A 25,403-nucleotide genomic window follows, 5' to 3' on the forward strand; every position below is an offset into this window, starting at 1 on the left:
GGAGCTTTTGCACCTGCCTTGTCTCCTCTCCTGCCCCACAGTAGCAAAGCTACCAGAAGGTGACACTGGGACATAGTGTGGGCAGGATGCCTTGGTCCTGGGTATCACATGCAAGAGCTGTATTAGGGCTTCTGGCACCAAGTGGACAAGAACTGGGAGGCTGCTGTTTATAATGGGGGGGTTACTGGGGCGATGCAAACAGGTGAGCTGCCCATGCCCCTCATGGGGACCCTCACAGGGCCACTTCCTGTAACCTGAGAGGCATCCTGTAAGGGTGGTGAGGCACTGGAATGGGTTGCTGATGGAGGTTGTGAATGCTCCATCCCTGGCGGTGTTCAAGGCCAGGTTGGACAGAGCCTTGGGTGACACGGTTTAGTGTGAGGTGTCCCTGCCCATGGCAGAGGGATTGGAACTAGATGATCTTAAGGTCCTTTCCAACCCTAACTATTCTATGATTCTATCCCTGTGTTACACTTGCAGGTCGGATCCGGAACACCCCAGAAGCAGATGAGTCTCTCATCGACCCCAACATCCTGTCCCTGAACATCCTCTCCTCTGGGTACATCCACCCCTCCCAGGATGACCGGTGAGTGCTGCTGCTTCTCTTGTTCTTCCTGCACTGTGGTGAGGGCTGGAAGGGGAGACATGGGGAGCCTCTCAGTCCCTCTGGAGGGTCCTGCTGACCTGTTGCTGCCTTGGGGGGTACTTTTCTGGAGCTGCAGAGGGTCTTGGGGTTCAGGGTTGCCAGACTCCTCCCTCCTTCTCCCCAAGGCCTCCCTGCACTAGGCTTTGGCATGAAAGGGAATTTGGGCGGTGATGCTGCTCTCTGTTGGTGGCTGTAACTGCCTGGCACATAGAGCCGGTTGGTACTGCTGCCAGGAGGATGTACCAACTCCGTGGCTGGAGAGGACCTGCCATGAAGGGTTATTTGTCCCATGTCCCAGCAAACTCACAGGAAAGGCCACTTGGTGCCCATGGCAGGTCCCTGTCTGTGCGGGAGTGATGCAGGAAAGCCATCCCTCACGGGCACCGGGGGATGCCAGTGGGTGACCTTGGCGATGCCTGTCCTGGGGGACTGTGTTCCCACTGTGGGTTTGGCAGGGCTGTGGGAGCAGCAGGGCCAGAAGGGTTTTATCTCTAAAGACCTCTCTGGCTGGGTCCTGTGGTGGTGTGAGGAACCAGTGGGTGCAGAGAGCAAAACTCTCCTCTGAACCAGGGCTGCTGGCAAAACTCAGGAGGCTGGCAGGGGTCCCTGGCCAGAATGCGTGTGTGCAGGTAGCTGTGACAAGACAAGGTTGGTCATTGGCATCACCGGGAGCAGCAGGGACCGGTCCTGGGCTGTGCATATGGCGGTTTCCAGTGTAGGAGCATCCTGCTGGGGAGTGGGAAGCACTTTTCTCCTTTTTTCTTTGGGGTCACTGCTGCATCAAGATGACGTGTCCATGACGTGTCCTGTGGCAGGGTGTTTTTGGGCTGGGATGATAGGGGTCTGGGCGGGAGGTGCCACCATGCAGTGATCCCAGAGCTGCTTCTGGACATGGTGGGTGACAGGCATGCAGTGCTTGGGCAGCAGAGCCACACCATGGGGTCAGATATGCGTGGAAGCAGTGGACCAAGAAACTTTGGCAAAGCCATGGGGACAACAGCAAGGTCGGGTGGGGACTGTTGGGCAAGGAGGGCCTGGCCAGGCAAAGCTGCAGTGGTTTCTGGGCTGCTGGGAGCTTGGTGGCTGTGGCACCTGTGGGCTCCTGGGGCCGCCCTGTTTTATGTCAGCTCCTGACCTGGCCCGTTGATCCCAGGATTTGCAAGAGCCTGCCTCACCTGTGCTGTCAGTGGGTCTGTGCCTCAGGGCCAGCCCCAGTTCGGCTGCAGACCAGTATGCATGCCATGTATTACCCGTCCTGTGAGCCTGTCTAGGGCCAGGCAGGGGGAGGAGTGGGCAGCCGGCTTCCTGCGGGATGCTGAGGGGCCCTCCCCGCTTCCATCCTGCATGCAGGCGTGCATGCCTTAGCCCCACCAGCCTGCTAGGACAGGCAAAGAGGGGACAGCAGGCAGAGCCAGGGCCCGCTTCACCTTCCTTCCCGACTGCTTGTGCTCCCTGCTTTGCTGCCTTATGCCGTGCAGCCTCCTTTGCCCAGAGCAGCCCTAGCTCCCCTCCCCATCCCAGCCTTTCCGGTTCCCTGGAGCTACTCAGGAGACCAGAGAGCAATATGGCTCACTCCCCAATACCCATCCATCCCTGCATCGAGCGCCCAGGGAGGAGTTGTGGGGGGCAGCCCCCAGGGTCCCCCCTTGCTTCTCTCTGCTGCTGCTGCCCATCAGAGCCCACACTAACCATGTGATTGTTTTGTGTTTTCACAGGCAGTTTCTTGATTCGGATATGCCTAGGTATTATTTGTTTCCATTGATTTTTTTTCCACCCTCCCTTCTTTCTTTCTCTCCCCTCACCTTGGTGCACTTACTCCGGCCGGAGGCAGCACTTGGACATCCAGCCCCCCATCCCTCTACATGCCCCATCCTTTCTCCCTCCCATCCTGGCACCTCTTGCTCACCAGCCTCTTTTGCTGTTTGTTTGGGCCGCGCTCTCGCTGGCTGCTGCTCCCCTCGCACGCCTGCGTCCCCATCGCCTGATTTGGGTTTTGGTTTATTTCTTTCTTTTTGACTTCACTGCTGTCTCATCTCTTTGGCATCGGGTGCTAAGTGTGCCGCTCCCCCGTTGCCTCCCACCTAGGTTCAGCCCCCAGCACCACTCGGAGTAGCTGCAGGGCTGGTGTAGACCATGGTGGGAGCTTCAGGCCACCTCCAGTCCTTCCCTGGGCACCTGGTGATGACCACTGGGTGCACAGTAGACTTGTGGGTGAAGATGTGGCATATGGGTGGTGTTGTGTTTGTACGTAGGTGCAATGGTGGGTACACACACACTGTAATGTGGCATAGACTGTTGTACCCCTGTGTAATGGTGGGGATCGGCTTCTGAGGAAGGTGGGGGCTTCAGCTGGGACTGCAGTGTGAGCCTGGTGTATGGGTGTATGGGTATGTGGTGTATGGGCAAGAGCCAACAGATCCAGATGCTGCTGCCAGCCTCTGGATGGAAGCATCACCAAGGCCCCAGAGGAGGGAGTCCTATGGTAGATAAAGAGATGAAGATGCGGCTGGGAGACAGGGGTTGGGGTCTCCTGAGTCCTGGTGGGCTCCATAACTTTGTAGCTGGGAAGTTGTCCTTCCTTCATCAGCTAGAAGCTGGTCCTGCTTGGAGATGCCTGGGGGCAGATCTGTCCCTCCGTCAGTATCCCAGGATGCAGGAGGATGGATCCAGCATGGATACAACCCCTCTACTTCAGGAGATGTGGGGTCATATTGGCATTGCCTGTGGGCTGTTGGTACAGTGATGCTTTCCCTGTGGACCAGGGACGGGCCAAGAAATCTCCTGCTGTGTGGGTACCATGAGGGGCACCTTTCTGAGGGGCTGCGCTGGTAGCAGCAGCTCCTTGCCCTGGAATGGCAGCGAGGGCAGGGTTAAGGGGATGTGGAGCACATGTGCTGCTTCCCAGCTGCCAGACTGCAAGGAAGGTGGGTGGCAGAGGGTTTTCACCCATGCAGGTAAACCTCTGACCTTGCCAAGCTCCTTCTCGGCTATGATTCAGCATTCGGCTGGGCAGCAGCTACTTTGGCCAGCAGAGCTGACATGGGGTGAGTCCCCTCTAGAGGGGCTCTCCATGGTTGTGGTCCTGCTCCAACGCCAACCCTGTACAGACGATGCTTTCTGACCTTTTGTTTTTCTGTGTGTGTATGTGTGTGTGTTTGTCCTTGGGTCACCTTCCACTTATAGCATTTCGTTCGGAAATGACACTAGGTATTTTGCGTGCACCTGCTCGGTCTGGTCCCACCTGCTTTTCTCTCTTTCTCCTTTGCCTCCCTTTGCTTTTTGCTCTTCCCCCCCCTCCCCTGAGGCTCCTATTCTCCTCCTCCCTGGGGAGCACTGCCTTCTCAAGTGACCTGTGTCTGAAAAGTGATCCTTCGCCTTGGCTCTGTCTCATGTGGGTTTTTTTAATGTATTTTATGCACCTTCTGAAAGCGTCGCTCTCCCTCTTCTTCCTACACGGGGGCAATTGCAGCTGAGAGCCTCTCCCTGCTCCCTCTGGCTGCCCTGGTTCATGTTCAAAAAGCCCCTCAGCCACCTGGGTGCTGTTCAGGGATGTGCTGAAGCATCCTCATTGAGACATTGCTGCTTTTTGACGATGCTGAGGCAGGAGCCAGGGCTGCAGCAGTGACAGGTGGCTTTGGGGAGTGGGTGTCCCATAACCCAAGGCTGGCCCAGGTGGCAGCCCAGGAGCAGGGCAGGAGGTGAAACAGGGATCCCCCATGCCTCCTGCTTCCCCCACTCGTGACTGCTTGACCTGAAGAGGCTGGCAGCCGCTCTTGCTCTAGGTGGCTTTGCCATCCTCTATGGGACCCCATAGGCACTGAGCAAGTGGGGCTAGGTGTCCCCTGCTCCTTCCCCCAACCTGGGAATGATGGAAAACCAAGCGAGGAGAGTGAGGCAGCCTGGTGGGAATGGGGCTGGTGATGAGGGGAGAGCAAGAGCTGAGGGAGACAGCCCAGCAGGGGCCAACTAAAAAAATATGGTCCCTGGGTCTTGGTGGGGCTCAGGGCTGGCAGGTGGGGCAGCCCTGGGGAAGGGAACTTGGCTGGTATCGGACTCCCCAGGGCTGAGCATCCTCCCTCCTCTCCCTTCTGGCCACCTGAATGGTGACAGCTGCTCCTGGCGGGGGCTGGGAGGTGCTGTGTGCCGTGGGCTGGATAGTGGGGACCTTGCCTAGGTGTGCTGCTGTGGCAGACCCCACTCTGAGCATGGCGGTGGGGCATGCACCCTTCTTTGCCCTCCTTTGCCTTCCCAGCCTGCCCTGCCTTGCCTGCACCCCAGCTGAGCCCCCACTCCTCCCACAGTCCCTCCTCCCCAGAACCCCGGCCTCCTGGCCATGTCAAGGGTGCCACATCCCCTTCCTGCCACAACTTGTCCCCCTTTGCCTTGAGCCTGTGTCCTCTGGAGTGGCTGTCCCCATCTGTCCCTGTGGTGTGTGCATGTCCATGTGTCCTTGCAGGCCTTGCTGCAGCGGGGGACAAAAGCATCTCCTTGCTCTCTTGCCTAGGGTTCTGGGGACATTTTTTTACCAGTTCTGCTATTTTATTTTTGTTGCAGGACTTTCTACCAGTTTGAGGCAGCATGGGATAGCTCCATGCACAACTCGCTGCTGCTCAACCGTGTCACCCCGTACAGGGAGAAAATCTACATCACCCTGTCTGCCTACATTGAGGCAAGGACCTTTGTTGTAGTGCTAACAAAGTCTGGTATTTCCCCTACTGCTGGGATCCAGCCAGTGTAAACCCCTCCTTTACCCTGCACCAATGCTGACAGGGTGCAACCTAGTGCTTGGGGCTCCCGGTGGGACCGCAGGAATGGAAACCACTGGGCACCAGGGGTGGGAGAGACCTGATGGGTTGCCAAGAGACAGTCCCTGTCCCCCCCCATGACACGTTTTCCCCCTGCTCTGCTGCAGATGGAGAACTGCACTCAGCCTGCCGTCATCACCAAAGACTTCTGCATGGTTTTCTACTCCCGGGATGCCAAGCTTCCTGCCTCCCGCTCCATCCGCAACCTTTTTGGCAGTGGCAGCCTACGGGCTTCTGAGAGGTACTGAGAAGCTCCTGCCTTTCTGGGAGAGGAGAGCCATCACCCAGGACTGGGGCCTTTCTGGGGCATTCCAGCAGCCTGGGTGAAATAACGGGGGCATGGGGATGGGATAGAGTTGGTAATGCCTCATCTCCCTTTGACCACAGCAACCGTGTGACGGGAGTCTACGAGCTCAGCCTCTGCCGAGTGGCAGATGCCGGCAGCCCAGGTGGGTGCCATGTCTCTGCCTGGGTGGTCACCCACCACAAGGCTGGCAGGCACAGCATGGTGGTTGGGGTTGGGTCTGTGCATCTGTTCCCCCTAGTATGTGTCTGTCCCCACAGGCATGCAGAGACGTCGCCGGCGTGTGCTAGACACCTCTGTAGCCTATGTGCGGGGAGAGGAGAACCTGGCTGGCTGGCGGCCCCGCAGTGACAGCCTCATCCTTGACCATCAATGGGAGCTGGAGAAACTCAGCCTCCTGCAAGAAGTAAGAGCGTGGGCTAGAAACAGGGTAATGGGGCATGGGACGCATGGTCCCCAGAAGGATGTCAGTAAGGGGAAGGGGCCACCTCTGAGCTGTGATGTATCTGCCCAGGTGGAGAAGACGAGGCACTACCTGCTCCTGCGTGAGAAGCTGGAGACAACCCAGCGCTTGGGCCTGGAGACCCTGTCCACTTGCTCCAGTGAGGACTCTGAGTCCCGAAGCACCTCCTGCGTCTCCTCCCCGCTCTCTGTCGATGGGGCTGCTGAGAACCGCACCTCACCTCCTGAGAGCCCCAGCGAGAGGCAGAAGGAACTGGCTGTGAAGGTACCATCCTGCAGCATTCCCAGCTCACAGGGGTGAAGCTGGGAAGGGGCTCCCATAGGGTGCAAGGGGACTGCGGCAGGAGAAAACCCAAGAGGAGCAGGAGGAGAAGGGTCGAAAAAGGTGCCTCCTATCCTACCCTCTTCCTCCTTTCTCCACAGTGCTTGCGCCTGCTCACACATACCTTCAACAGGGAGTACAGCCACAGCCATGTCTGCATTAGCGCCAGTGAGAGCAAGGTACTGCCAGTGTCCTGGGCTCACCGGGCTGCTGGGGGCTAGGAGGGATGTGTGGCTAAGAGGAGCTGGCTGGGCAAGGGCCAGGTGGGCACTTTGGTGCGAGTGGTCCCTGCTCTGGGGTCCCTGCTCCCTTCACCTGCCCTGGGGTTCCTGGAGCTGGTGGCTCTTGGGACTGTGCCGGGGGAGAGCCCTGCCGGCCAGAGGTCTTGCCTCTCCCTGTATGAGTAGGCACCTGGTCCTTTGCCTGTGCCCAGCTTCAGGCAGAAACTCAAGTCCACACCTCCACTCCTCCACAGCTGTCTGAAATGTCTGTGACCCTGATGAGAGACCCATCCATGCCAGTTCTTGGGGTCACCACTCTTACCCCCTCTTCAACCTGCCCATCACTGGTGGAAGGACGCTACAATGCCATCGATGTCAGGTAAGAAGGTGGCCAGGAGGTTTGGGTGATGTCCCACCATCCCTCAAGCAGGTCAGCTGTACCACTGGGATATGGTCCTGGTCAAAGGGTGTTCCCTAGCTGTCACTCTTCCTACATCCTAGCCTTTCCTCCCTCCCCAGACCCCCCCAAGTCTCTTCCAGAGCAGAGACCCCTGACCTGGAGCCCGCAGTAGAAGGAGAGCAGAAGAAGTCCCCAGGCCACCGGCCTGAGGAGGAGAAGGAGCCCCAGCGTTTGCTGGTGCCTGACATCCAGGAGATCCGGGTCAGGTAGGAGCAACTGGGGCAGCCAGGAAAGGGAACACCTCGGGGTTGAGGGGGGACCATGCCTTACCATTGCCACCTCCTTCTGGTCCATGCCCCACCCTGACCTCGGTCCCTTCTGCAGCCCCATCGTCTCCAAAAAGGGCTACTTGCACTTCCTGGAGCCCCACACCAATGGGTGGGTGAAGCGCTTCGTGGTGGTCCGGCGCCCATATGTCTACATCTACAACTCAGACAAAGACATGGTCGAGAGGGCCATACTCAATCTCTCCAAGGCCCAGGTGGAGTACAGTGAGGACCAGCAGGCCATGCTCAAGGTAGGGCGCCAGGAGCCAGCCCCATTCCACGCACCCACTGGGGCAGGAGACTCATCCATGGCTCTCTCCTGGCAGACCCCGAACACGTTTGCAGTGTGCACAGAGCATCGTGGCATCCTGCTGCAGGCGAGCAGTGACAAGGACATGCACGACTGGCTCTACGCCTTCAATCCCCTCCTGGCTGGGTCCATAAGGTACCAGGGGCAGATGGGTGAAGGGTGGTGCAGAGAAGCTGCTGGTGGGTGGTCTGTGAGCAGCCAAGTGTGCTCCCTGTCTTGGACCCAGTGCTCTCCCTGGTGCAGACCCCTCCAGCCAGATGTGGGGAGCACCTCCTGCACAGAGCTGTGTCTAGATGTGCTCTCAGTTGGCAGAACTAGGCCATGATAATCTTTATTTCAGCTCCTTCTGGCTTAAATTCTTCAATCTAGGGACAGATACTGGCTGGTACAGAGGCATTGTTGTGCTGAGTTCAAAGCGACATTCATTGCTGGCGGCAGGGAGACTGGCCCTTCACTCTTGAGACAATCTCAAGTGGCAAGACTAAGGGAACAGGAGTAAATGCACAGAAATTTGTGTGCTCTGGCTAAAAAGACATTAATGCCATGTCCCTCCAGCTCTGGCTGGATTCAGGTACCAGCCTGGAGCCAGGACACCAAACACAGGGGGACCACACCTCTCCTTGTTCACATCTCTGACACCTTTTTTCCCTTGTTTTCCAAACCAGGTCCAAGCTTTCCAGAAGGAGAACAGCCCAGATGAGAATCTAACCTGAAAAATACCCTTCACCTCATCCGTCTGCCAACAGGATCAAGATAGCTGATTCTGTCTCAAGACTCCCCATGTTAACGTCTGATCTCTCACACCATCTGCTGCCCCAGCTGCCTGCTCCATGGAAGGATCTGTCTCGATTCACACCTTCGCGGAGGAAACTCACTTCCGTTCGTAGCTGCAAAAGCCTCGACCTGCCTGGGCAGGATCTCTTGTGCACGTGCCATCTTCTGCCCATTCCCTCATGGGTGACCTTCATGTCACACCATCTGTAATGCTCCAGAAAGGTCCCTGTCAGAGGGGAGGGAGCGAGGAGGGCAGTTTTGGCTAATAGCTGGTCTTTGATCTACAGGGGTGGGAGTGTGGTAAAGCTTGGAGGTGGGAGAGCAGGAGGAATTGCCTCCACATGAAGGGAAAGGGGTAGTGTAAGTACGAGGATTTCCTAGTTTATTGATGTTTCTGCAAGAGACAGCAGAGTAAGATCAGGTGTCAGTAGTTTAAGATGATATTTATAAAGTATTTATTTCTATTTACATCACAAAAATCCTGTAAGATGAGTCCTGGCCCCTGAACAATGCCTCCCCCAGGCAAGGGAGAGCCTTGGCAGTGGGCTGGGGCCCCAGAGATGCCTCTCCTGGGACATCCCTGGCATGTGCCCGGCAGCAGCGGAGCTCTTGCCCTCGCTTCCTGCCCTTCCCCAACCCTCTGCTTTGCACCCCCCTGCGCTTAAACTACTTCTCCCCTAAGTGGTGGCTGGACAGCCTACCATGTCTTCCCAAAGGAGGCAATTTCTACCTGCCCCATCTACCTCTGGAAAGGAGGAGCCCACCATCTTGGTGGGCTGGAGAATTCCACATCCATGTGGACACGTCACCTCACTTTGGAGCTTGGTCCTGCTGGAGGGAAAAGGAGGGTTCTGGGGATGGCTCTGCCTGTGTGAGCTGTCCTGCCCAAAAGCATGTGGGCCACCTCCATTGTCTCAGCCTAGGAGCCCCTGGGGGCTTGTCCAAAGGGATTCCTCCCCTCTTAGGACAGGACACCAAGGGCCCCATCCCTGCAGGGAGTGTGGAGGTGCAGGTGGCTGCTTCCAACACTGGATGGAAAAGTTCCCCAAGAGCTGAGGCTAGAAATGGCTATTCCAATCCACAGGACCCTCTTTAGCCTTGCCCAAGAGGGCTGTCACATCCCTTCTCCTTCCAGCAGGACAACACGCTCAAAGCAAGTCAGAGGGGCAGGGAGAGGCTGGGGTGGGGGTGTCGAGGTGGGGAAGGGGCTTCTTTTTACTGTTGTATTTGGTGTTTTCTCACTCCTCTTTCCCTGCTGCAGAAGCGAGTGCTCACCTCCTTCCCACCCTGCCTTCATCGGCACGTTAATCCAGGGGGCTTCCCACGGCAGAGGTGGCTTTGCCGAAAGGACCTTCTCCTCCAGCCATAACTTGCTTCCACCTTCCCCAGCAGCAGCTCTCCCTCTCCTCTATCTTCCATCTCTCATCCATTGTGAGGGGGGTAGGATGCTTTCAGCTGGGGCTTCCCAAGCGGTCAGCTGGATCCAGCACAGCTCCCGTCAGGAAGGCGAGCATCTTCCTTCATGTATCCCCCGGGCACCCCCCTTGCTTCGCTGTCACGCCTCTGTGGCTTACCTTTCCTTGCACAGCACGGCTGCGCCTTGGCTCTGCCACACCTCCCCGCACTGTCTGTCTGTGTGTGTGCGCGTGTGTGTGTGTGGGACTTGGTGCTGTCTTCTTGTTACGCTCATGTTGTTGGGGGGCACGGACAGGAAGGGACATGGCAGATGGGCAGAGGCTTGCAGGGACCCCTTCGCTGCACATCAGAGGCCTTTCAGTTTGAGTTTCAGGTGATGGAAAAGGGTTTTGGGATCCTGAGCCCCTGCAGGTTTTGCCCAGCCTTGCTGCAGCTCCTTGGGCATCTCATCCCATTGCTCTGGCCTGGAGCTGTGGCAGGGCTGCTTTTCCTAGCCCTGCTTCCCAGGCAGGTGGCAAATTATCCGCCCCATCAAACTGGGTTATTCCCCGTCCTGTGATCTAGAAGCCAACTTGTGCCCTTTATGGAGGGATAGGTTCTCACTCGGGGGACATGAAGGGGCAGAGCTGCGGCTGGGGTGGAGGAGGGTTCTGGGCTTTGACATCCCAGCAAAGACTAGTTGGTGCCATGCCGTATTTCAGCGTAAAGGGCTAGGGAACACTGGGTGCCCCAGGGGAGAGGGGAGGCTCTACCAGGGCGGAGGCAGCTTCTGGTGGAGACAGGAATCTGCGTCTGCCAGCGACCAGACACAGGTTCCTCAGCCAGGGCTGGGCAGCGCTGCCCGTGCTGCAGGCGAGGGGCGGCTGCGGGGCGGGCACATCCTCCAGCCGGAGCTGAAGCCGAAGCTTTGCCTGAGGCCAGCAAACCTGCAGAGCAGACAGCTCGGCTGAGGGACACGGCGCTGAGGGAGACCCGGCTGGCAGTATCCCTGCGGGATGTCCCCGGCTTTGCAGGCTACTTTTGCCATCTTCCTGGCCCCGCTCTCGCCAGCACCACGCACTCTCCCCGTTATACCTCCCATCCCCTCCTTCACCGCAGCCCCCCCCGGGATGAGGAACGCAAACCTTGATGTATAGGCACGACTGTGAGCCCCATCCGAAGGGAAATCTCACAGGGGACAGTGGCATGGAGGGTGGGCGAGCACCAGCGGGCGGCCCGGGACCTGCTGAGGGGCGTCTGCCCCCCTGTACCCTCTGGTCCCGGCCCTCCCTGCCCGTGCTCGGGGCTGGAGCCTCGGGTCCCGGCCGTCCGTGCACGCGTGAGGCTTGTTCGGTTCTGAAATAAATGTGGCATTTAACGCAGAACAGCCCCGCGCAGCTCCGCTCTCCTTCCTGGGCACGGTGGGTAGGGCGGGCGCCTTCTGCTCGGCGGCGGGGAGGCCCGCACAGGTCCGGGACTCCGGGCGAGGGGGCTGAGGAGCGCATCGAGTACGGGCACACCGGGTACGGGCACACCGGGTACGGGCACACCGAGTACGGGCACACCGGGTACGGGCACACCGGGTACGGGCACCCGTAAACCCGGATACCGGATACAGCCCTCCTCTGCAGCGGCACCTTTCTGCGCCGCTAGGGGGGTACCGCGCTCCCTTCCTGCCCCCTCCAGCGATTGGTTAGGCACAGGAGGGCGTGACATCCCCGCCGCGGGATTGGTCAACCTGGAAAAGAAAGGGAGGGTGCAATGGGATTGATTGGCACAGAGGTCCCGCTTTCCAATTGGCGGAGCAGCGACAGCCCGGGGGGTGTTTGACGGGAGCAGCACCTCCCTCTGCGGGGATTGACAGAGGCCTTTGGGGGGCGGAGCCAATGGCGGCCTTCCGCTCCCGCCCCGTCGAGCGCCTACTTCCGGTCTATCTGCGGTCGCTGATTGGCTGCGAGAGGAGATTGTCAGCCCGAAGAGGCGGGACGGCGCCTGGGCACGGGGAAGCGGCCTTGGCGGCGGCGCTGCCCGCACGATGGATCTGTTTGGGGATCTCCCGGAACCCGGCTGCTCGGCGGCGGGTGAGCGGGCGCTACCCCGCGACGGGCGCCCAGTTCCCGTCCTGCCCTGTCCGCGCAGGGCCGCGGGGCCGGGACTCCCCCTGGCACGGCACGGCACGGCACGGCAGGCCGCGCGGCCCCGCCGGGCCTGCTGCAGCGCTCTGTGGGCAGCGAGTCTCTGCGGGCGAAGTGTCGGCTCCGGGCCGCACCTGCAGCGCGAGCACCGGAGCGGTGATAGCTGAGGGCTCCCAGCGCTTGAGGGGTGGGGGAGAAGGGAGCGGGGCATGTGAAGAGGCGGCTGCAGGAGGGGATGACTCGGTTTGGGTTCGTTTTGGTGGGATTTCTGTGCTGTTCTCTTTCCCTGCGGCTCGTTCGGATGCAGGGTGTTATCCGTAAGATTTAGGCCATGCTGGAGCTTTTCCCCTCACTGCGGTGCTGCGGGTCGTGGGACTGTGGAGAGCTGTAATGTTACCTGAAATAAGTTGGTGCTTTTTTGGCCCCTCCCATGCTATAATATCTCAATTTGGCTGTGAAGGGTGGTAATACACGTTGTGTGGATTGCTAGAAACCAAACAAACAAGTTGTTCTCAAGATAAAAGTTCACATCATCCCCTGGCAAGTGGTTGTCCTGCACATGTAGGAGCTGCCTAAATTAGAGATGGACAAAAGGTAGCCAAGGCTCTCCTCTGTCACCCCACCTGTGCTCAGCTGGAGGGCAGTCCTTCCAGAACCACCCCTTGAGTGCATGCAGTGGGTCCTGATTTTGTCCTGGTGCCTTACAGGGAAGGAAGCCCAGAAAGGACCTCTCCTCTTTGATGATCTCCCACCAGCCAGCAGTGCTGACTCAGGTATGGGTGCTCTATTTCCCTCTATTTCCTATTTCTTCTGTTATTTTGGCTTTGCATGCTTTCTGCATCAGCATCATTTTGAGATGAAACTAGTGCAATCCCTTTTCTTTGTTAGACAGGATAAAACCAGTGGTTTATCAGATCAGCTCCTCCTGTGTTGTTGTTTGTTTTTTTTTTTTTTTTTTAGTTTATTATTTTGATAATCACAGAATGGTTTGGGTTGGAAGGGACCTTAAAGCTCATCCAGTTCCAACCCCCGACTGTGGGCAGGGACACCTTCCACTAGACCAGGTAGCTCCAAGCCCCGTCCAGCCTGGTCTTGAACACTGCCAGGGCATTAGGGCTTCTCTGGGCAACCTGTGCCAGGGCCTCAACACCCTCCCAGGGAAGAATTTTTTTCAGTATCTAATCTAAATCTCCCCTCTCTCAGCTCAGAGCCATTCCCCCTTGTCCTGTCACTGCAGGCCCTTGTAAAAAGTCCCTCTCTAGATTTCTTATTGGCCTCTTTAGGCACTGGAAGCTGCTCTAAGGTCTTTGTTGAGCATTCTCTTCTCCAGGCTGAACAAGCCCAGCTCTCTCAGCCTGTCTCCATAGCGGAGGTGCTCCAGTCCTCAGAGCATCTTTGTGACCTCGTCTGGACTTGCTCAAGCAGCTCCACATCCATCTTGTGTTGGGGTCCTAGAGCTGGATGCAGGACTGCAGGGGGTTTTCACCAGAGTAGAGGGAGAGAATCCCCTCCTTCAACCTGCTAGCCACGATCCTTCTGATGCAGCCCAGGACATGGTTTAACTTCCTTAGCAGTTAATTGCAAAAAAGGCTGGTAGCTAAGAAACAAAATGTGGGTTGGTGGGGAGAATCAGCAGCTTCCTAGCTAAGCATAGCTGTGCTGTGCCTGAGGTAGGCCACGCAATGTAAAGTGATCAAGTCATCAATATGTGCTGTGGGTTGTACATGCTGAGTGAAGTTGGGTGTGTGCATTTGTGGGCAGTTAATATGTCTTGTTCAGTGCTAACTCTGGTCACTTAATACTGTGTGAGAGTGCCAGCCTGCACCCCTGGGAGTGCTTTGGTATAAAAAGGAGTTGCTGCTGAATTCATGCAAGTAAAACAGAGCTGGCAGATTTCAATCATCTGCATTTTTGCTTTCTTTCAGCTTCCAGTGCTACCGAGCAGGTCTCGTCAGCAGGGAGCCACGGGAAAGGGGAGAAGAGAAAGTCTTTGGAGGAGGAAGAAAAGAATGGCAGGGAAGAACTTGTGGAAAAGAAAGTTTGTAAAGGTTTTCAGACAGTTTGAAAACAAATGTACTTAATTTGTACTTTTGACATTGGGCTTAGTAAGTCCAGACCAAAGCTAAGGTTCTTCAGTCTACTTGTGTTTTCAGCCTCTTGTAGGGAACAGACTGCTGGAGCAGTCTGTGGAAACCCTTCTTGCTCCCTGGCACTCTGCCTCCCTCACCCAGGTCTTTTTACCAGCCCTGCTGAAGTGGCAAAAGCTGAGCAACAAGCAGCTCAGCCTTTGCAGGATAAGTTACTGTACTGCCAAACGGGGTACTGGTTGTGAAACTTCTGGAAGGCTAGAGCCACACCAGTTTCTTTTGCCACATCCACAAATCTCTCCACCGCGTGGCTGCTAAAAAAGAGACTTGCTGTTATACATAGGGCATTTGACTTCAGTGCAGGTGCCTGCCTGTCATGCCATGCTTTGTTAATCTGCACGTTCAGTCGCACACTTCCCCTGCTCTCCCCACACCATTTAGTAAGAGCCCTGTCTGATGCCCAGCAGTCCTACTTGGTTATAGCTGCCTGCCGGAATGGGGGCAAGCAGCTTTTATAGCTGCTCACCTTGGGGTCACTTAAAATCCCATGTTACAAATGTCAGAATAGGGTTCTGAAAGCTGAAAAGTGATCACAGATTACTGTTTTTTTTTTTTTAGCCTGAGTTGAGAAGATGGCGGAGTTTGATTTGCCTGCATGTGTCTGCTTTCTTCCCCTTTAGGGTCAGTGGGCATTCTTGGATTGAAGGGTTATGTGGCAGAGAGGAAAGGTGAAAGAGAAGACATGCAGGATGCACATGTCATCTTAAATGATATCACTGAGGAATGCCACCCTCTGCCCTCCCAAATGTAAGTGGGCCACAACTGTCAGAATAGAGCTGTGGATGGCAGCCATCACAAGGGTGAAGGAGCTCCAGCTTGCTTCAGCTAAGCCTGTGATAGGATCATTTTTGCTTTAAGCAGCTCATGCTCTTGACTACACCTGTGTCGTGTTGTATAGTTTGGGCTTGTTGCTGGGAGACCTGGATAGCTGTGTTCTGTGCAAATCACGGGACTACTATATACAAATACCTCCCTTTGAGTGATGCTCAGTGGATTTGGTCACTGAATTCACAAGGGTTGTGAGCGCCCAGTAACTCTGGATATTGAGCCAAATGTTAGCCAAGTGTCGTCATGGGTGTTTAGAGACCCTCAATTTAATTATAAGTAATGAGGCCTTATGTTAGGGATTTTGCAGTGTGTTTTACAGTTAAGTGTGCCATTTAACTGTGGCACGAGAATGCTTAAAGAAGAGAAACTCTCTTACTTGAAAAGCTGAAATCCTTCAGCAAAAAAACACGTACAAGTGCGTGTAAGGGGGAGTGTGTGTGTTTAAAGGAATGCTTTCAAAGATCATCCTGATACGGGATCTAGCTTCTGAACTAGTAATTGTCCTGAGAGCTTAATGTTCAGAGGGATCCGAGTTTCTTGTCTGTAGAATGGTTTCAACAATTTTAGGCATGGAAAGAACTGTAGGATTGCTTAGGCTAATGTCTGCGTAGTGCTGGGGAGTTGTAGTGGCCTTGAGGTGAGGCATATGCTTGAATGTGTGAGCTTACAGACTTGCTACCTTTGTGCCTCGGAGAACAGTATTTACTCAGTCTGGCTGACACGGGACAGGGCATTATGGAGACGAATGTTCTTGATCCCACTGTCTGCCTAACTGTCTCTCTTAGCCCCTTTCTGCTACACTTTGTTCCCTCACAGCACACGTGTCTCATACTTTGCTGTGTTTGATGGCCATGGGGGAGTCCGAGCCTCAAAATTTGCAGCACAGAATATGCACCAGAACCTGATTAAGAAATTTCCTAAAGGTGAGAGAACTGGAATTAGGGCTGTAGGACAACCATCATCTTTTCTGCCTTGCAGTGGATAGGGAAATTGATTTATTTGAGTGTCATTCTACAGTTCCTATCCTTTATTCCCAGGGAGTTACTGCAAGACTGCTCTGTCTCCTGGGGAAGAGGGCTGGAAGCCTTTTAGGCAAAAGGGTACAAATAGCCAGTTGTGAACCACTAAACAAGTGTGAGATGCACTGTTGCCAGTTTTGGCAGTGCTGCTTCAAGCATGAAAATATGCCTGTGGGGGAGAGGGATGTGTCTTAAATTCTTCATACATACTAGTGCACAGATTTTTGGTAGTGTGAATCCAGGATGTACCTTAGCTGCTGTGCACAGGGTCTGAGAGATGCACTGGCTGACTGCATATTGAGTGGGTGAAGGGAGAGACTGGGATAGGTCAGATATGTTTTAGCTGGAACTTAGTTACTCTTTTCCCTGTCTGACAGGTGAGGTAGCCAGTGTGGAGAAAACTGTGAAGAGATGCCTTTTGGATACCTTCAAACACACAGATGAAGAGTTTCTAAAGCAGGCATCCAGCCAGTAAGTGTAAATGCTTCCCATGCATTTGTATTTCTTTGCTTGCATCTCACAGACCTTAGTTTTGAGCAGGGCAGAGGAAACTTTTGAGTTGTGTCTGTGCTTTGGAAAAACCCCAAAGCATACATAGGTGTGCCAGGCTGCAACTGTGCCATCTGAGTGCCTGCTAAAGCTAGATCGTGGCATGTTCTGGTCTTACTCTGTGGAAAGCAGTCTGTAGGACCCCTTAGACCAAAATACACCTTTGTAGTAAAGGAAGGAGACAAAATGTGGCCAAGAGTGCACTTCTGTCCTTACCAGGGCATCTTGTTTGTCTTCTTTTTAAAGACTTGCCATGTTGCTGAAGTGGCTAATCCCCTACTGCCTGAGATGGGATCTCTGTGTTGATGGCTTCGAAGTGTGGCAGAGGGTATCTGTAGAGCAGTACTTTGCTGGCTGTTGTGTGCAGCTTTCTTTAGAGCTGCATTCCTGTTAGCAAGTGTGTGCTTGCCAGGTTGGAGCACATCTCTGAGGTTGTTTTTAATGCTGTGTGTTGAAAGACTAAACTCTCCCAATGTAAGCTGAAATCTTGCTTTCTTCGCATCTTTTGAAAACGGAGATGTTGAAGGAAAATGTTCCTCATCTTAAGCTGTTTCTTTTGAAACAAAGCTGAAAAGCACAGCAGCTACTTTCAATGGGATAAATGCCAGCCCACCTTCCAGCTGAGTTTTGAGTGCAAGAACTGTGTGAACTAGGGGAGATGTGGATTGCATTTAAAACACAGTCACTTTGCTACCAGTCCTTTAAATGTTTGGGTTTGTTTGTTTCCCTCCCCGCACACTCTCCCAGTGCACCTCTAATGCAGATTGAGAGCCTGGTGATGCATCTAATTCTGAGATTCCTTGCAAACTTTCAGTTTTAAGTATACTGAAGACTGGCTCAGTCTTTTATAAGATAAATAAGTTTGACCAGGCAAAAGGCAAAGAGCTTCTTTGAGTTTGTCACAACAGTGTCATTCCCAAACTAGTCTCCATTTGGTCAGAAATATGATTTATGACAAAGGCACTACAAAGGATTTCTAGTGATAGCTGTATTGCTGACTAAACGAACGCTCTTCATTCAGATGCACCTTCGAAGTTAGGAAAACTGGATTATATATGTTTATAAATCAGTCTTTCAAAGCTAGTTTCAGTAGAGTGGCATCGTAGTTGGGCTTAATTGTGGGGAGGACAAGTCTGGCATCTGTAATCTAAGAAAAGCTTCTCATTTTACTTGGAGCTCTAGACTCACAAGCTTAACTACAGCAAGTGAAATATCAGGAGAGTGACTGAATGGGTGGTGTTGCTGCTGAGGTGGGATTATGAGGACAGAGGCAGGTGTGCAGGGGTACTATGAGAGAAAGGAAGGGATATTAAAGCAAAAAGGAAGGCAGCCCTGCTGCAGTTGTGCCTGTGCCCTCCTTTACTGCAAATGAGGAGCCTTCTGAGGAGTCTGGAGAACTTGTTTGCTTGCAGTGCTGTAGCTTCTGGGCAGCCATTGGGGCTGAGCCTGTTCCAGCCACAGCTGAACTTTCCTGGGAGCCGCGTATGAGGAAGGGCTGGTGTGGGGAGCATGGCTGGCAGTATTTGAACCAGTTGGGCATTGGCCATGCATTTAGAAGGTGGTACTCTGCAGTTCTGCTGTTCTTGTCCAGCTCACTATTCACCATCAACAGTTTCCATAGCTGCTTGAGGCAGCTGCTTCGGGCTTGTGCTAGCTGACTGTAGCATGTTGGCACACAACGCTTCAGAACATGCAGACACACACACACGCATACACATAAAACTTCCTTGAGTACCCTGGGAGCACTCTGTGACTAATTTCTTAAACATTGTTTTCCCTCCTTAATAATTTCATTCTTGTTCCCTTCAGGAAGCCAGCATGGAAGGATGGCTCCACAGCTACTTGTGTCCTAGCTGTCGACAACACTCTCTACATAGCCAACCTCGGGGACAGCCGGGTAAGCAGAACAGGAAGCCTACTGCTGGAGCCTTTATTCTTCCAACAGCTTTATTTACCCTGAAGGGTGAGGTGTGTGGGATGTTCCAGTTGCTGTGAGCTCCCTAAATGTTCCTACAAAGCATCTTGTTTTGGCTGAGTGCAGGGTGACAACTGTGTTGTCTCCCATAAAACAACTAATGTGCTAGCATTCTCTTGATGGTGTTAAATATCTAACTACGTAAATGTAGCCCCATTCACTACAATTTGCAGCTCGCTCTCTCAAGACTTTCTTCTGTAGTTTTGTTGTTGTTCGCTCACAAAGGTCTTTTGTCAGCACAGGCGATTCTGTGTCGTTACAATGAAGGCAGTCAAAAGCATACAGCCTTAAGCCTCAGTAAGGAGCATAACCCCACCCAGTATGAGGAGCGTATGCGGATACAGAAAGCTGGAGGAAACGTCAGGTAAATGCCTAAACGGTGTGAGTGAGCAGATCTAAACCCTGGCCCAACTATGGGTCCGAGCATTGAGTTTCTGGAGTTTCCTGTGCCCCAGCACTCATGGTAGTGACAGCATGGAGAGAATCTGTTGCTGCCTATGAGAGGCACAGCAGTGCCTGAGGTGTTTAAGGATTCAGTGGTTTGAGTTGGTTGATAGGGGCTAGTTTGTTTCCCAGGGGCTTACAATGGCAGTGAGGTGCTGTGCTGCAGAGGCAGGAGCCCGCATGAAAGCCTGGCAGTGTGATGCAAGCATGCACATGCTTAAGCTTGACCTACAGAGTTGAACTTGATTGTTTAAGAAGTTAATGCTTACTTCACACTGTGGCATTGGATAGAACTCGCTTCCTTGCAGCATCACCTTTCCCTGGTGATGGTTTGAGAGGGCATGAAAAGTGTTTGATGTTGGTTGGCGTTGCTCTCCTGGGGGTTAGCTGAGGTGCTGAGGAGGCCCGCAGTAGGAGGGAGGTTTCTGGAGCCATAGTGGGATTATGTTATATATATTAACATTATATATATTAACGTTCCTGTGCATATGGATGTGCATGGCTGCTTGGGCAGCTGGTGCTGAGCACAACAGGTGTGTCTGATTTCTCTGTCTAGGTTTTCTTCCTTCTGTGAATGCTGTTTCTTGATTTAACGGTATTGTCACAAGAGAGAACTCTGTACAGGTGAAGTACCCTGGTGCCTGCAGAGGCAGAATGCCCTGTGGCGAGAAGTGGGTTCAGTTCTGTCACATTGCTGTGTCTAGAGTGCCTTGTTCCCCTTATCTCTGGAGAACAAATGCTGCTTCTTATGCTTAGTACTGATCTATCTTTGCATACAGGAAAGAAATGGGCCAGTGTCTCTTAGCTCTTTTTAGAATGGGAAACATCTCCCTGGCTGCCTGGGAGCCTTTCCCACTGCTCACAGTTCAGTATTTTGGACCCAGGAGAAAAGTTGCATAGCATATGAGTATCAAATCTCTGTGACATGCTTTTCTGTTAAGCGGGGCTGTTTAGACTCTCAGATGAATGAGCTTCTTTCTTTCCAGAGTGCACAGAAGAGCCTTTTGGGAAGAAGATGCTCTGTTTTTGGAAAGGTGGAGTGTGGGAAGCTGCTTCTATTGGAGCCGCACTCAGTTAATTAGAAAAGTTTAGCAAGCAGAAATGCTTCCTAAGGAGAATTCTAAGTTGGGTTTCACAGAACTGGTTGCTGTAATCAGTGGTTAGTAAAGACTAAATGATCAGGAGGAAGTGCCATGGTTCTTGCTCCTTGGAACTGCCCATAGCTGAGCCAGTCTATAGTGGTTGTTATCCTGATAGGCAGAGCACAGGAGAGGGACTGCTGGCTCAGACATGGTCTTCCCTGCTGCCATTATGTGCTTTTACTGAAATGCAATCTGCTGGATGCCTTGCCAAAGAATAATCTGTGAATTCAAACCTCCACCTCCAGGAATTCAGCTCAGCATATAACTCTTATTTCCCTGGCTTGCTAGGCCAAACAGGATTTGAGTTAGGGCAGGGAGATGGAAAACAGCCTTGAATTCTCCTAACTGCATTTCTTCCTCCTCCTCTCAACTTGTTTCCCAAAGTTTCACACAAATGTGCAGAAAGGGAATGAGACGTTGAAGGGAAGATGGGAACTTGCTGGGGGAGTGGGTCAGGATTTGTAGGAGGCAGCTGAACGCACCATGAAGCATGTCCTGGTCAGGCATTGCAGTGAGATGTGCATGTGTGTGGACGACTCTCAATGTTTTCTTCCCTTATGCAGGGACGGAAGAGTCCTGGGAGTGCTGGAGGTTTCCCGCTCCATTGGGGATGGCCAGTACAAACACTGTGGTGTTATCTCTGTGCCAGATATCAAACGCTGCCAACTCACAGACAATGACAGGTAAAGGGTGCCCTCACAGAGGGGGGATGGCTGTGTCTTGGGTCTGCTCAGCTGCACGACCCTGTGTGCTCTGCGGTTACGCCCAAGGCACTTCAGATCATGGAGAATGAGAAGATGCTCTTACTGCTGCTGTCTCTCTGCTCCTGTTTCTTATTAGTGTAGTGGGATAATGCTGCTGCCTTACCCTGCCAAGATACCGTGAAGGCTTCTGCTGGAGAAACCAGTCTTGCAGCGGTGACAACATACATGAGCCTTAGACTTCTTTCATCCTCTGAATAAGTTTACACACCACTGCTCAAGCAGTTAGTTAAGGCTTCAATCCTTGGATCCCCATCTTGTCCAAGAGTTGTTCCTAGCAGCTGTATTGCCTGCAAACACTGTTGCATTTGACTCTGATATTTGAAGATTTGAGTTACTTTTCTAACATATGATTGGCAACGACAAATTGCTGTGAGCTTTTATGTCAGTATGACCCTGCAGGCCCTCTGAGGTGAAAATGTAACCCAGTACTGCTGCTTTTTCTGGGATTAGAGTTCCATATCAAGTGATCCACTAAAATATTTCTAGAGATATTCTGAGCATCAGCTCTGAAACGATGTCTTCGGAGACAGGCGCTGCTCTGGCAGGCTGGACACCTCTGTGGGATGTCTGAGGTTTTCCTTATCCAATAACTGCGGTTAGGGCTTCTGGTTAGTGCAGTCACCCGTGCAGGCAGGGAGTGCACAGCAGGCTGGCTCCCCCATCCTCTGATGAGGAGCCATGACTCAGTTCTCCTGGTCTTGGCCTTTGTATCCCCTCAACCATCTGCAGCCTGCAGGAGTACCTTGTGGCAGAAGTTTCCAATCACAATTATGCTTCTCTTTCTGGGTTAAGCTGCTTGGTTTTCCTTTGAATGTTTCTATTTAAATTAAGATATTGCATACCTCAGGGGTGTGGAAATGTGAAGGATTTAAAGTGGTGCACATACTGGCTGTGTTTCTCTTATTTCCTTGCATTAGCTACTTCACAGGGAACTAGGTGAATGAAAAGCGCTTATAGGAAAGAAGCAGTCCAAAAGAAATAATGGAGATTTCCAGCAGGGCATGGTATATGGCCTTGGCTAATGGTGCAGTATCAGTGGGTCTGCCAGGATGTCTTGTTCTAGGTCTTACATCGGTTGCTCGGATCTTTGACATGTTCTTTGAATTTCTTCAGCTCCGTGAATAGTAGATTCTGGAGCACCAGAGGACATCTGGTGTTTCTGACGGATTTTCAGATGAGATTTATAGCACCTTCCATTTGGATTGGAGTGTGGGTACTCACAAAATAGCTTGGAGAGATTTTGCTGTAACTGGGGTGCCAAAGATTCAGCCTTGGAACTTGTCTCTGCTTGATTTCTAGGTTCATTCTGATAGCATGTGATGGCCTCTTTAAAGTCTTTACACCAGAAGAAGCTGTAAACTTCATTGTTTCCTGCCTTGAGGTGAGGAGAAGGCAGCTGGGGGCTGGGCTTGTCAGGGCAGGGCACATGGAATAGAATGATTCTGACTTGCAGAAATGTACTTCTGCCGGATATCCTCCCTTATACCTGAGGTTGTCCTTACTTGTCTTGCACTTTGTCCTTATTTGGGGCACTTACATGCTTTGTTGGGAGCAATCAGTATTGTCTTTCCTTGTCCCACCAGGATAAAAACATCCAGATGAGAGAAGGGAAGCTGGAAGCAGATGCTAGGTATGAAGCTGCATGTAACCGACTGGCCAACAAGGCAGTACAGCGAGGGTCGGCGGACAATGTCACAGTCATGGTGGTGCGGATAGAGCACTGAGAGATGAGGAGCGGCAGCAGGTTCCCCAGCTTCTGACGGATGTAAGGAAAGGGAGGAGTCTGGGTGTGTGCATGTGTGGCCAGGGGAGGGAGGGTCCTGCTGGGTGTTCTTCAGTGTAAATAAAGTTGGGTTGGTTTTTTTCTAATAGTTGTAGTTCACTTGGCCAACATGTTTTTTAAGTGTCTGCCAGAGTGGATCAGCCTATGGGGAATCTCTTGTTCTGTCAACCCTCCGTGAATGTCTTGGCAAACCAAATAAATCCATTTGGCAGAGGTGCTAGCAAGAGCAGGTATCTGTGGGCATGAACTCTGACAGCTGGTGTAGTTCTGCTGTTCATTACTTTGAGCATTGTATGAGGCCCTGGGAGAGTCATGAGCTCTTAGGGCTCGGTGGGAGTTCCCAGTCAGGCTGTACCGTATGGACTGTGCAGTACCAAGGCCACTGACTTGGGATGTGGTGTGGGCTGTCTTAGTGCTGGGAAGGAGATCTTCTGGTTCTGAAGCTGAGTTGTGAGGTTGCATGCAGCTTGAGTGATAGAAACACTGCTTTCAGAGCAGCAGTGTACCTTCCCTCTGTTAGCAGAAAACAATGGGGTTTTGTCCCAGTTGCCAATACAGCAAAAGTTGCTGGAGTTTGCTCCTGACGTTTATTGGGAAAGTGTTTTCAATAAATGGATCTGTCAGGCAGCTGAGATACAGGCAGGTCCTGTGCTTGTCTGTGTGCTATTTGAGGAGCAGGCATCTCGGGTTTTAGGTACTTGCTGCTATTAAGTGTCTGGTATCTCATCCTGTCCCCATTCCTCCACCAGCTGTTGCTGCAGAGTCAGTGTGCTGTTTTCCAGAGAAATATTGGCTTCAGACCAAATGACAGAGTGAAAGCTAAACCAAATGGTCTCCCAAAGAACATAAATTCCAGATTATGCAACTTTCCCATCATGTGAGTCAGAGGTGCAATGAGGGAGATGAGCCACTGTGTCTGTGGTTTCTTGCCCAGCCTCCTTGTTCTGCTCGAGAAACTGTGCAGTCTTAGTGGGAGGTTGGTACTGTGGTATCTGCCATTTTGTGCATAGTCCTGCGCAGGGTTGTGAGGCTTCCTTGTATCTTTCCTGCTCCCTGTGTTCCCTGAAGCTTTGGGAGATGGTCCTGGATCCTAGGCTGTCTGTTTTCTTGAGCACACAAAAGCTATCGTGTTGTTTGGGACAGGTGGCTTGACCATCTCATCCATTTGTGCTACAGCAGAAGTCAGTTAAGCTAAAGTTCATGGGTTTATGCGAACACTTCAGCTCACTCGGCCTAGCTTGCACTAACTCTTCACTTCTGTAGAGTACTGAGGAAGGAAGTGGGCCTCCAGCACATACATTAGGTAGTGCTTGCCACTGCCACCTTGTTCTGCTCCCAGATATTCCTGCATACTCTGATGTAAGGTTGCACTGCTGCTTCTGCTCTTGAAAGACAGATTTGGAGAGCCAAGATGGAGCAGCATAGAGTTTAGTCAATCCGTGGCAAAAGAAACCCTGATGGCAGATCTCAGGAAGGGCAGCTCACCCTCCTTTCTCACCTCCCTGCTTTTCACAGCTTTTAGGGAGAGGTGTGTGCTGTCCTGTGGGAGCTGAGCCAAGCACCCATCTCTGGTGCTCCCTCTAGGAGGCACCTTTTAAGTCCAGCACAAGAGCTGGCGAGAGAAGCATCAGCTTGTCCTTCTCTGTCTTCTCCTCCCTCCCTCTTATAAAAAATGAAAACTTAAAACCACAAATCCAACTTGGAAAATAATACACAGGAAAGCCATCTTGAGTAAGGTCCAGCCCAAGGAGACTGCCTCCCTCCTGCCTGTGTGCCTGGATCCCTCAGGGAATGTAGAGCCATGTGCAGTTCAGGCTGTCTGGCAGTGTTGCTGGCACAGCTTATGCGCTATTAAGAAATAAACTGTGTGGCTCCCTTGCCCCATGCCCAGCCTGCCCGGGTACCACTCCTGCAGCCCTTGCTCAGGCATGTAGCCCTGTGCCCATCCTTGCCTCAGATGGCTATCGGAGACGAAGCAGGGAGCGTATCTGTGGTGCCCACAGCCTGGGCCCTGTGCCATGGGCAGGGAATGCCTGGTATGGAAAGCCATGGGGAAGGAATTTGCTTTAATCGGATGTGCAGTGTTATCAGGATATTGCTCTGCTTTGAAGATTAGTTGCAAAGGACAATGGCTTCTGCCAGTAAACATTTGCTGTGAATACATTGCAGGGAAGCTAAAGTGATACAAGTAACCTGGTTTCTGCTGCTGGGAAACTGGGCAGGGATATCTGCTGAGAGAGAAATTACTTAAAGCCATTCACCCCTGTCCTGTCACTACACGTCCTTGTAAAAATACCTCTCCATATTCTCTTTAAGGCCCCTTTAGGCACTGGAAGCTGCTCTAAGGTCTCTCTGGAGCCTTCTCTTCAGGCTGAACAAGCCCAGCTCTCTCAGCCTGTCTCCATAGCAGAGGTGCTTCAGCCCTGGAAGCATCTTTGTGGCCTCCTCTGGACTCACTTTAGCAGCTCCACGTCCCTCTTGTGTTGGACACCCCAACTGAAACCATTCTATAGTTTCCTTGGCCCCAAAATGACAGTGCCTGGCTCTGCCATCCAGCTCCATGGTACCTCATCTCTGCTGTCCCCTGCTCCTGTTCTGGGGTCCCCCTTGGCCCCTCCTTCCTACAGCATGCCCCAGGGCTGGTGGGTATCT

The 25,403-nt window shown here is 53.0% G+C and overlaps 2 protein-coding genes across 2 annotated transcripts in view; both read left to right on the forward strand.

Annotated features, from left to right (window-relative positions):
• The window catches only part of KIF1A (kinesin family member 1A), a 41,137-nt gene extending 29,787 nt beyond the window's left edge, over positions 1-11,350 (forward strand). The window contains exons 38-49 of the mRNA XM_061451737.1: positions 481-586; positions 5,201-5,315; positions 5,559-5,692; positions 5,839-5,900; positions 6,016-6,161; positions 6,270-6,482; positions 6,641-6,718; positions 7,015-7,139; positions 7,280-7,426; positions 7,545-7,737; positions 7,813-7,931; positions 8,462-11,350. Of these exons, the coding sequence (XP_061307721.1) occupies positions 481-586; positions 5,201-5,315; positions 5,559-5,692; positions 5,839-5,900; positions 6,016-6,161; positions 6,270-6,482; positions 6,641-6,718; positions 7,015-7,139; positions 7,280-7,426; positions 7,545-7,737; positions 7,813-7,931; positions 8,462-8,504 (1,481 nt within the window). The 3' untranslated portion in view covers positions 8,505-11,350. The remainder of the gene's footprint in view (positions 1-480; positions 587-5,200; positions 5,316-5,558; positions 5,693-5,838; positions 5,901-6,015; positions 6,162-6,269; positions 6,483-6,640; positions 6,719-7,014; positions 7,140-7,279; positions 7,427-7,544; positions 7,738-7,812; positions 7,932-8,461) is intronic.
• Positions 11,351-11,887: 537 nt separating this feature from the next.
• Positions 11,888-22,832, forward strand: ILKAP (ILK associated serine/threonine phosphatase). The gene is made up of 11 exons (XM_061451744.1): positions 11,888-12,046; positions 12,808-12,873; positions 14,026-14,148; positions 14,868-14,994; positions 15,892-15,998; positions 16,472-16,565; positions 18,453-18,540; positions 18,861-18,982; positions 20,768-20,887; positions 22,268-22,349; positions 22,552-22,832. Exons 1-11 carry the CDS (start codon positions 12,001-12,003, stop codon positions 22,690-22,692), a joined length of 1,116 nt encoding a protein of 371 aa, XP_061307728.1. The 5' UTR covers positions 11,888-12,000; the 3' UTR covers positions 22,693-22,832.
• The last annotated feature ends 2,571 nt before the right edge of the window (positions 22,833-25,403 follow it).

This window comes from Pezoporus flaviventris, unplaced genomic scaffold (assembly GCF_033815535.1).
Source record: "Pezoporus flaviventris isolate CSIRO_AGI_PZ_B2104156 unplaced genomic scaffold, CSIRO_AGI_Pfla_v1 ptg000013l, whole genome shotgun sequence".
NCBI lineage: Eukaryota > Metazoa > Chordata > Aves > Psittaciformes > Psittacidae > Pezoporus > Pezoporus flaviventris.